Below are 11576 nucleotides of genomic sequence, written 5' to 3' on the forward strand. Positions count from 1 at the left end.
AATGAGCAATGAGCCCAAGGCGGGGCTCGATCCCAGGACCTTGGGACCATGACCTGAGCCTAAGGCAGTCGCTTAACCAACGGAGCCACCCAGGTGCCCCCCCGCCCCAAGCGGCGTTTGAATGCCAAGGGCTTGGTGCCAGAGTTTCAGGTCCTGACTGCTCGGCTGTAGGGCAGTCCTCTTTCAATTCTGGTACTTTCTCAAGTTAAGCATAGTCATGTTTCAAGGCTTAACATGAATCTTGTTTTTGAAGCAGACTCTCTGCATGCTCGAATGTCTAGGAGAATTTCACCTGCTACAGAGACAATCTCCTGACGTCAGCTTGAAATGCGTCATCGGGCTGTGATTTTTCAGTTGAAGTCACACCAAATTTGTAGCCAGTGCTGGAATACTTGGAAGAATATTACATTGGTCATATTTACACGTGTCATATGCATAGATGTATAAATTCACCTTAATGTTCTGGAAGGTTTGTCTAAAAACTGAAGGGCTTCCAGAAGATCGAATGTGTTGGTTTTAGACATGTAGTTTAGGGGCTCCTGGGTGGCTCAGTCGGTTAAGCATCTACCTTTGGCTCAGGTCATTTTCTCGGGGTCCTGGGATCGAGCCCTGAGCTGGCCTGCTTCTCCCTCTGCCCCTCACCCTGCTTGCTCTCTCTCTCTCTCAAATAAATCAAATCTTTAAAAAAATAGAAATGTAGGTTACAATGTTTGAAGAGACTTAATTAACTGAGTTTGTAAATGAGACCAAACATTACTGTAAAGATCTAGAATAAAGAGGCATATTAGAATTAAAAGGGTTGCAAGCCAACCTTGAAAGATTAAGGAAGGAGTGGGTTGCTGGATTTGTCACTTCCCTGTGTGCTCTATGAACCCCGATAATCAAAATACACCTCAGAACAGTTTTCTCCCCCCTGTACCCTGAAATCAGCCTAAGGGCTCTGGTTCAGCAGGTGCCCGCTTACAGAAATGAGCAATTCGGCTTGGTTCTGCCCTCAAGGAATGCGAGTTCCACGAGGACAGCAGCATCTCCAGGAGTCCCTGTCCACTTTGTTCACGGGGCCGGGGGGGACCTCAGTCTGGCACACAGGACTGCTCAGGAGAGAGGTGCTGAGTAAATGCTTGGCTCCTACGTCCCAGCGGGTCAGAAACTTGGAGATAGAGTTAGAGAAGGATTCAGAGAGAAAGAAGAGCCCGAATGGAGAAGAAGTCGGGAGAGGCAGCTGCAGATGGCCCAGGACGGGTAAGACAGAAGCCACCTTTTGGGATCCCCACCCAGTGCCCCATTTCCCAAAGGGCCAGGAGCCACCCACCCCCTATCCTGGCCTCTTGGCCTCTTTCCCCATCTACAGGTGGCCCTGCCCAACCCTCTCACCCACGCCCGGCTGCACCAGCCCAGCCAAGTCCTCTGCAGGGGGCCCCCAGACTGAACCCCTACCCCGTTCTGCCCTGTGGCACCAGTCCCAGGGTGAGGGGCAGGAGGAGGGAGGAGGGATCCCTTTGCCAAAGTGGCCTGAGTCTTCTCCACCCCAAATGCAACGCAAGGGAGACAGAAGGACACAAAGATACAGAGATACAGATACTTGCAGCCAGTGACAGGGGGTGGGGGGAGGGACAGAGGGACAGAATGGTGCAGATGCAGAGACAGAAACAGAGGGAGACTGAGAAGGATAGAGTCACAGAGGAAAGAGAGGTAAACAGAGAAGGAAAGGTACAAGAGAGACTCTGAGGTATAGAGACAGAGACTGAGAATCCCAGACACAGAAAGGGAGTGATGGATATGCTCGCTGTCGGTGGTGATGTGTGTCAGAACGCATCAAAACCTGGGGCGCCCAGGTGGCTCAGTCGTTAAGCGTCTGCCTTCGGCTCAGGTCATGATCCCAGGGTTCTGGGATCAAGTCCCGCATCGGGCTCCCTGCTCAGCAGGAAGCCTGCTTCACCCTCTCCCACTCCCCCTGCTTGTGTTCCCTCTCTCGCTGTGTCTCTCACTGTCAAATAAATAAAATCTTAAAAAAAAAATCTCATCAAATCCTACACATTAAACATGCACAGTTTATCGTACCCCAATTCTACCTCAAAGTGGTTAAAAAAAAAAAAAAAGCAGAGGAGAAGTAAAGGAAAATAAGACCAGAATTCTTTTTTTTTTTTTAAGACCAGAATTCTAAGGTATGTTTGATGTATGCACCACTCAGAAGCATTAAAAAGAGGGGGGGGGGTGCCTGGTTAGCGCAGTGGTTAAGCGTCTGCCTTCGGCTCAGGGCGTGAACCCGGCATTCAGGGGATCGAGTCCCACATCGGGCTCCTCCTCTGAGAGCCTGCTTCTTCCTCTCCCACTCCCCCTGCTTGTGTTCCCTCTCTCGCTGGCTGTCTCTCTGTTACATAAATAAATAAAATCTTAAAAAGAGAGAGAGAGAGAGAATCAAGAGACACAGATAATGGGTGAGGGTTAGAGACACAGAGAAACAGAGAGGGAGGGACAGAGAGAGAGACACGTGGAGACACAGGGAGAGAGACAGGGATTCCCAAGACAAAAGGTGGAGAGAGAGATCCGAAGGAGACACTTGGTGGGCACGTCTCACGTTGAGATAGACTCAGAGAGATTCAGAGGGAAGCAAACACAGAGATGCAAGCCTGCAAGAGTTTGAGAACAGACAAAGATGGGAAGATGACAAAGTGGGATGGAGAGAGGCAGAGTGAGTGAAGAACACGGAAAATAAAGAAAAATCCAGGCACCAAGAAGAGCGCCCAGAGCTGGTGAGAAGCGTGAGCTCGAGGCTGGATAGAAGGGAGTCCAGGGCAGGGTGGGCCAGCCCCGCGGAGACCCTTCCCCATCCCCCCCCACCCAGGGAAGTAGGGAGTGGCCTTCGGGACTGGGTGGGGGGTGCTCTGGGGGCGGAGGTGGGGGGAAGCAGGAGGAGTGATTGCTGAGGCCTGGCAGGGCGCCTCACTCCCTGGGAATGCGCCCCGGGGATCAGTGGGTGGTTATAACTCAGGAGGAGGTGGCTGCAGGACGGCACAGGCCTGAGAAGTCTGTGGCTGAGCGGGGAGCGGGTTCCCCACCCCCTACCTGGGGGACTCGGCAGGTGAGGCCTGGGGAAGGGGACAGGGAGGGAGAGGGGTCTGCGTCTGGCTCTGGTCTCCGGTGCACCCCTGCTCTCTCTTGATCCTCTCTCTTTGCCCGACTGGAGGGCGCCGGATATCTGCTCCTCTGAAATCTGTAGTCTCTGGGTTGGGGGCAGTGTCCTTGCGGTTCCTTTCTGCCCTGGGAAATGGGGCAGGGAAGGAAGGGAGGTGGGGTAAGGGCCCCCAGAATCACCCGGGCTTCCCTGCCCTCTGTCCTCCCCACAGGGTGCAGTGGCCATGGTTCCAGCAGGACACCCCTGGACGTGGATGGTCGGCGCCCTGATCACAGCCCTGATTCTGGGGGTGACAGGTAACCAGAACCCCTGTTGTGTGCCTGCCGACTAACTGTGGGTGGGGCTGTGGGTGACTGTCTGAGGGACATTGGAGTGTTTGTCCCAGGGAGACTCTGTGATAGGGTACGGCTCCAGGACAGGGTGACTGTGAGTCTGTGTCCGTATTCGTGTCCGGGCGACTGTGTGTGGCTGTGTGCCTATCACTGTGTGTGTGTGGGGGGGGTGCCTGTCCCCACATCAAGTGACTGTCTGTAACAGGTGCACTACCTTGGAGGCTGTGTGTGTGATTGTGGGACTGGGTGTGTGTGCACTTAGGATCGTGTGTGTCTGTGCAGGTCATTGTATGCACGTCATGTGCGTGACCGTGCGTGACCGAAGGTATCTGGAGTTCTTGTCCCTGTGTCACCAGATTGCATGCAACACAAGTGCTTGTTATGGTGCAAACATGCCACTGTGTTTGCAGGTAACGGTTGGGGCTGCGTGACTGCGGCCGAGGGCAGGGCTATGCGTGGCTCTATCTGGGCTGTGCGACAGCTGGAGGTTTTCTATGTCCGCGTGACAGTGACTGCGTGTTTATAGGGGACTGTCTGTGTGATGGGGCAGCGGTGTGGGTGGAGTTTCCGTCCCTGCCTTAAGGGATTGGGCGTGCTGAGGTGGCTGTCACTCAGACGGTGGCTGTGCGAAGACGGATGATGCCAGGTCACATGCGCTGTGCTCTCCCGGGCTTACTGAGCATAATACTGTCACCGTGCCCACGTGCCTGTGTGCAGAGGAGCGGTGCTGGTCTCTGCAGACGCGTACACGTCCCTGAGACACTGCGTGCGTGCCTTAGAGCTCGGGACTGTGCGTGTGTGCTTATCGGTGACGGCAGTTGCGTCCGTGTTTCCAGGAGCGTGTGCGCCAGGGCTTGGCATCTGTGGGTCATCAGCAAGAATAGGAACGAGTACACGGACTATGGGGGACTGGCGATGGAGTGGGGTGTCTGCGTCTGTGTGTAGGGGGGAAGGTATTGCCAGGAGGATTCAGGAGGTACCTTCGTGTTTGAGAATTCAAAAAATCAGTTCTGCTCTGTGGACACCGCCACCGGGCCCCTCTAGCTGAGCACTTTCCTGGTTCTGTTCCCCCAACTCTCCCTCCGCCCTGGGGCTCTGACTCTGCCCGCCTTTTCTCAACCACACTGCTACTCCAGACTTTATCCACAGTCAGGGTCCCCTTGGGCAGTGCACCCCCCACCCCCGCAAGCCAGGCCCCACCTCGATGGCTCTCCCCATTTGGGCCACGGTCCACTTCCGGTCCTGTCTACCCCTCCTAAAACCCGGTCCCTACCTCCTGGCCCTAAGGCAGGGCTCTTTATAGACTCGATCTCTCCACGTGACCCTGGCCTCTCAAACTGCCCCCTCCGGCCCCGACCTCACTCGCTGAGGCCTGACCCCACTTCTTGAGCCGAGGTCCCACCACTAAAGCCCTGGTCACGGGCCCATTCCTAGGCTCCAGCCCCTGAACCTTGGCTCCGCCCCTGGGATGGTCCAACTTTACCTTCCTTGGCCCCGCCCACTGAGCTCTAGCCCCTCCCAGGAACCCTGAAGTGCATCAGAGTTCCGTAAACCCCTGATCCCGGACTCTTTCCTTGAGCTCTAAGCCTTGCCCCTCTTCACAGGTCTTACCCTTAGACTCCAGACTCCGCCCCTAAAGCCCTGGGCCCGACCCCTCCTCGTTATAAGAGTCTTTACGGGGTCCGATGACCTCTGGAGGGTCCCACCTCTTGGATCTAAGACCCACCCCCTGAGCCCAAGCTCCGCCCCGATCCCAAGCCCCGCCCGTTTTCTGCCCCCAGAGCCTGTTCTTGCAAATGATGTTACCTCCTGTGAGAACCCCTCCGACCCTGGGCCCTCTGGAAGCACCCGGGACGCTGGAGCTGGGGCCGAGGAGGACACCAGGGCAGAGGAGGGCAGCAGCAGCCGCATCGTGAATGGGACCGACTGCGAACTGCACGCCCAGCCGTGGCAGGGGGCACTGTTGCTGCAGCCCAACCAGCTCTACTGCGGGGCCGTGCTGGTGAACCCGCAGTGGCTGCTCACAGCGGCCCACTGCTGGAAGCCGTGAGTGGGGCTCCAAGAGCAGGGCTGGACAGGGCAGGGGCGGGGTGCAGGGGCGTGGAGGTGAGTGTGGGGCGCGGATGAGAAAGGGGTGCAGTTGGGATGAGATCAAGGATGGAGTTGGGGTGGAGAGTGGGGTTAGACTGGGGAGAAGGTTGTGGTAGCGGGGTGGGAGTTAGAGATGCGGTGGATTTGGGGTGAGGAGTGTGTATGTCGAGTGGTTGGGAATGGAGATGTGATTCAGAGTGGCTTTCGAGTTTGGGGTGAGGTAGGGCAAGATGAAGGTGGTGTTAGGATTGGAAATAGCTGTGGGGTTGAAGATGGCGTTGGGATTAGCTTTACGAATGGTACTGGAGATGGCTGGATTTGGAGTTGGGGATGCATGTGTTGATGGGTTGGGGGTGGGTGAAGAATCAGGGCGAGGGTCAGGGATGGGAATGGGTTGGCTGTGGGGCTGGGCAGGCCTATGCTGATGGTCTGGAACGGAGATGCCATCAGGAGAATTGGAGATGGGTGGAGATCCACGGGGATGGGTTAGGTCTGGGGGCAGAAATGGATGTAGGATTGAGGATGGGGTTGGGATGAGAGTTATGGGGGGGTTGGAGGTGGTTGGATTTCAGGTTGGGGTGGTTAGATCAGGGCTGGGAATGCAGATGTGGTTTCTGTGTGGCGAAAGGATTCGGGTTGGGGATGGGATGGGGTGGAGTCCGGGTTGGGACTGGATTTGGGGTATGCTCGGCACTGCATATGGGCACAGGGGTCGGGGTGGCTGGTAATCTGCACCATCTTCTATAGATTTTACAGAATTCGTCTCGGCCACCATTCCCTGTCGCCCATTTATGAAGCTGGACAGCAGTTGTTCAAGGGGATCAAATCCATCCCCCATCCTGGCTATTCCCATCCCGGCCACTCCAATGACCTCATGCTCATCAAACTGAACAGAAAAATCCGTGAGACCCAGGCCGTTAAGCCCATCAACATCTCCCCCCACTGTCCCACGGCTGGGACCAGATGCCTGGTTTCTGGCTGGGGAACTACCAGCAGCCCGCATGGTGAGCGTCCGGGTCCCTCTTGATGCCCACCCGTGTCTGCCTTCTCCCCCTTCTCTGCCTCCGAGCACTACCCCTCCCCATCCTTCTCCGTTGCTCACGGTGGCCCCCTCTGTGTGTTTCTGACAGTTAAATTCCCCAAGGTCCTCCAGTGCTTGAACATCACCGTGCTAAGTACCAGCAGGTGCAGGAAAGCCTATCCAGGACAGATAGATTCCACTATGTTCTGCGCCGGCGACAAGGCGGGCAGAGATTCCTGCCAGGTAAGACTCAGGACTTCGGCATTCATGCTGCGAATACACCCCAAGTGCCAACTGTGTAAGCTGAAAGCTTGCTAAGGGCTGGGAACACAGCCCTGGCCAGGAGAATTATAATGTGAGTCATACATGTCATTTTAAATTTTCCAGTAGCTACATTTTAAAAAGTGAAAAAGAAGCAGGTAAAGTTAGCCATTTCAATAATAAGTTCTATTTAACCCCATGTATTCCAAGTAGCATGATTTCAAAATGTAGTTAATATAAAACAATTATAAATGAGATATGTTACATTCTTTTTTTTTTTTAATAGTAAGTCTGTGAAAGCCAGTGTGCACCACATGACAGCATATCTCAATTTGGGCTAGCCATGTTTCAAGCACTCAAGAGCCCCATGTGACTACTGGCTATCATATTAGACAGCACTGGTCTAGAGGGAGAGACCGAGTCTGCTTTATATGGTTGGGCAGGTTGTGCACTGCATACAGATATCACAGCTAAGGGGGCAATCTTCATGTAATAGATATCACAGTGTTGTCTATTTATTTTAGCAAATTTCAAGCAGATGGCAGGTAAATATCTTGTCCCAACAAAATCTATAGTATAAAAGTGTTCTGACAAATGCTAGTAAACTGTCTTGAGGAAGGAAAACAAAAACCTTTGCCAAGTATTTGAAAAAAGAGAATATTAAAAAAGAGGCTTGATTGCAAGCTTGTTGGAAAGGCTGGAGGGGCAAAAAGGTAAAAAACCCCAATGGTCAGGGCGCCTGGCTGGCTCAGTCAGAAGAGCGTGCCATTCTTGATCTCAGGGTTGTGAGTTCAAGCCCCACATTGGGTGTAGAGATTACTTAAAATAAAATAAAAAATAAAAAAAAATTTTAGGGGCGCCTGGGTGGCACAGTTGTTAAGCGTCTGCCTTCGGCTCAGGGCGTGATCCCAGAAACCTGGGATCGAGCCCCACGTCAGCCTCCTCTGCTGGGAGCCTGCTTCTTCCTCTCCCACTCACTCTCCCTGCTTGTGTTCCCTCTCTCACTGGCTGTCTCTCTCTGTCAAATAAATAAATAAAATCTTTAAAAATAATTTTTTTAAAGCCCTAATGGTCAAGAAAATGCATAAACGGGGTAATTTCAGGGAATGATAAAAAGCATGCAGAAAATAAAACATAGTTTTATGATAGTGAGTGACGAGGGGCAATATTCAAAAGGGACTGAAGACTGAATGATGCAAGGGAGCCAGCCTTGCAAAGGTTAAAGGAAAGAAAAGCATGTGCAAAGGCCCTGAGGCAGGGAGGAGTTTGGCTGGCTCAATGGACAGAAAAAAACAGAACGTTTGGGGGACTGAGTGGGGGGAGTGGATGCAGTTAGAGTTGAGCCTGGAGAGATGGGTGGGGGCCAGTGTTCAACAAATATTCCTTGATTCCCAATACAGAGCTTCTCTATGTCCTCATGGAAGCTCTATCTGTTAAGGATGACAGAAATTAAAATTAAACTGTTGCAGGGATCAGGATCCTTCCCTGTATTCAGGCCCTCAAGCGTTCTAGAAGGATGTAAACTAAGGCTCTCTCTGCTGGCAGGACGAACACTTCAGTGCTAAGTAAGCTATGGCCTCAGACAGCACTCCTGTCCCATTCTGATGGCTGGGAAAAGGTCCCTCCCCCCAAATTTTACAAACCTGAGGATTATAGCAACTTCCTGACATCATCCCTGTCCCCATGCAATAAGGAAACACACACATCCGGATAGAGGTGTGGGCGGAGGGATTTTTATCAGAAGAAAGCACATCTCATTCAAATGTCAGCATTTGTCAAAAAGATTTTTATTTTTAAGTAATCTCTACCCTCCCCCCCACATGGGGCTCAAACTCGACCTCGAGTTCAAGAGTCGGGCGGTCCACCAACGGAACCAGCAGGTGCCCCTCAAATGTCAGCATTTAAAACCATTTAGCTTTTCGGGAGCCAGGCTTAGCCCTTGTTTTTCATTTTGCAGACCTCAGTTAGCTTTTCATACCAGCCTGTGGTCAGGGTGTGGCCACTCAGAGCAAAAAGTAATAACACTAATACTATAATAATAATAACGCGGGACCCTGCTTTCTGTGGTTCACATCCATCGGCTCATTAACTCACTTCATCATTATTATTATTTTTAAAGATTTTATATATTTATTTGACAGAGAGAGACACAAGCAGGGAGAGTGGGAGAGGAAGAAGCAGGCTCTTAGTGGAGGAGCCCGATGCGGGGCTCGATCCCAGAACGCTGGGATCACGCCCTGAGCCGAAGGTAGACGCTTAACGACTGAGCCACCCAGGCGCCCCTCACTTAGTCATTATTATTAGCTCTATTTTACAGACGAGGAACCAAGCTCGGGGCAGTTAACCAACTGCCTCTCAAAGGAAACTCTGCCAGGATATTAAACAAAATATAATGAGAAAAATCAAATGGCAAGAAGGTTGAAATTTAGAGGTGCGGGCAGGCAGGCTCTTTTGCCTTGAAACTGCTAACAGGGAAAGAAGTCGGGCTCTGGATTTCTTTATAACTGATACTAGTATCTTGCATAAACATACGTAAGAAATGACGGTAAAGACTGATGAGTGTTATTATAAAAGGGTAGCTGCAGGAGTTTGGGGAGATAAGGACGGGCACCCCAAGGAAGCAGTCCTCAACCTGCCCGCCCCCGGGGGACACAGGACAGTGCCTGGCGATAGTTTGGGTTGTCCCGGCCGTGCCTGGGGGAGGAAGGGGGTGCCGGGCATCTAATGCATAGAGGTCAAGGATGTTGGTGAACGGCTTGCAATGCACAGGACGGCCGCCACAGCAAACAGTGATCTAGACCCAGTGTCAGTCGTGCCCAGGGTGAGAAAGCCTCACCCTTCAGGGGCCAAGAGCTGCCTCTCTGCAAAGGTGAGGTGTTAGGCACAAGACGGATTGATGGCAAGGGTGGGCGAAGAATGAGGAAGGGAAAGGAAGCCATGGCAGGTGTGGTCAGCAGAAGAAATACGGTGTTCAAAGGCTGGATGAGAGAAAGACAAATAGGGACACAGAGACCTAGTGAGGGAGACACACAGAAGAGGTGGCATTGCGGGGAGAGGACCAACGGAACTCCTGCCGCCCTGGCCCTTCTTCACCTGTGTGTCTCCCTCCCTCCCCACATCTCTGCCTCTCTGAGCTCCTTTCTCCTCCACAGGGTGATTCCGGGGGGCCTGTGGTCTGCAATGGCTCCCTACAGGGCCTCGTGTCCTGGGGAGACTTTCCCTGCGCCCAGCCCAACAGACCCGGCGTCTACACCAACCTCTGCCAATTCACTAAGTGGATCAAGGACACCATCCAGTCGAACTCATGAGGCATCCCAGGACCCCACATTCTGGTGTGCCCCACCCTCCGCCGTCCTCACTCCTGCAAGGACCATGACACTCTCTCCAGCGTCTCCCCAAGACTCCTGGAATCAGGGCCCCCCCTTCCCCAGCCCTGGGCTGACCCTGTCTTTCCAGTCAGGTCCTAGAGGCAGTTTCCCAGAAGAACCAAGGTGTGGGCCGCCCCTCAGTTTCCCCCACGCTTCCTTCCACAGCCCCAGAGGCTACCCTTGTTCTGCAGCTTTGACCCAAATTTGGTCCCAGAAATAAAGCATCTGAGGAGAAGCGGGCTGTGTATGTGGTGTTCCCCACCCCCTGAATGACCAGGCAGCCAGGAACAAGTCGCTTCTCCCCTCTGCACTGCCGCGTGTGCTCTTTGGGGGTCTTTCACTTGCAAGAAACAGAGATCCACGCAAGCTGCTTTGCATTTTCTTCACAAATATTGATCGAGTGAGTATTTTGTGAAAGGAAGTTTAACAATTTCCTGCCTCACAGAGCTCCTGTTCTCCTAGGGGAAGGCCGACAGTAAAGAGGCAGATGAATGGGTTACATACGATATGAATAAAATGAGCACAGAGCAGGAGGCAAGGGGACTGTTGGGGCCTATTTATACTGGATGGTCAGGGAGGGTGTGGGAGGGCTGTATAATGCCTCACCCGCGCCCCCACGATGTCCACAGCCAAATCCCTGGAACCTGGGAATATGTGGCTTTATACGGCAGTGAGATTTCACAGGTGTGATTAAGGATCTCGAGATGGAGAGATGATCCTGGATTTTAAGGGTTCTTATAAGAAGGAGTTGGGGTGTGGGGCGCCTGGGTGGCTCAGTCCCCAAAGTGTCTGCCTTCAGCTCAGGTCATGGTCCCAGGGTGCTGGGATCGAGCCCCGTATTGCGCTCCCTGCTCAGTGGGGAGTCTGCTTCTCCCTCTTCTCCCCACTCATGGTCTCTGTCGCTATGTCTGTCTGTCTCTCTCTCAAATAAATAAAATATTTTTTTTAAAAAAAAGGAGTTGTGGGAGGGACAGTGAGAATGAGAGAGATATTGGAAGATGCCGCTGAGCCGGTTCTGAAGGTGAGGGAAGGGGCCATGAACGTAGGAATGTAGGTGGTCTCCAGGAGCTGGAGAAGGCACAGGAATGGATTCTCCCTCGGAGCCTCCGGAAGGAATTCAGCCCTTCCTGTCCATGTCTTTATTTTAGCCCGGTGTGGCAACATTTGGGACTTCCCTCCTCCAGAACAATAAGAGGGTAAATTGATGTTATTTTAAGACACCAAGTGTGATAATTTGTTTCAGCAGAAACTAACATCAAGGACCTCTGGGAGGAGGTGGCATTTGAGCTGAGACCTACAGAATGACAAGTGGCCAGCCCAGTGAACTTCTGGGGGCTCAGTGTTCCAGACAGAAGTACAAGGCAAAG

At 52.8% G+C, this 11576-nt stretch overlaps 1 protein-coding gene across 1 annotated transcript; it reads left to right on the forward strand.

Moving 5' to 3' along the window:
- The first annotated feature begins 2986 nt into the window (after positions 1-2986).
- Positions 2987-10607, forward strand: KLK5 (kallikrein related peptidase 5). The gene is made up of 6 exons (XM_026488274.4): positions 2987-3082; positions 3348-3432; positions 5250-5514; positions 6307-6563; positions 6690-6823; positions 9994-10607. Exons 2-6 carry the CDS (start codon positions 3360-3362, stop codon positions 10147-10149), a joined length of 885 nt encoding a protein of 294 aa, XP_026344059.1. The 5' UTR covers positions 2987-3082; positions 3348-3359; the 3' UTR covers positions 10150-10607.
- Positions 10608-11576: the final 969 nt, after the last annotated feature.

This window comes from Ursus arctos, unplaced genomic scaffold (assembly GCF_023065955.2).
Source record: "Ursus arctos isolate Adak ecotype North America unplaced genomic scaffold, UrsArc2.0 scaffold_19, whole genome shotgun sequence".
Taxonomy (NCBI): Eukaryota; Metazoa; Chordata; class Mammalia; order Carnivora; family Ursidae; genus Ursus; species Ursus arctos.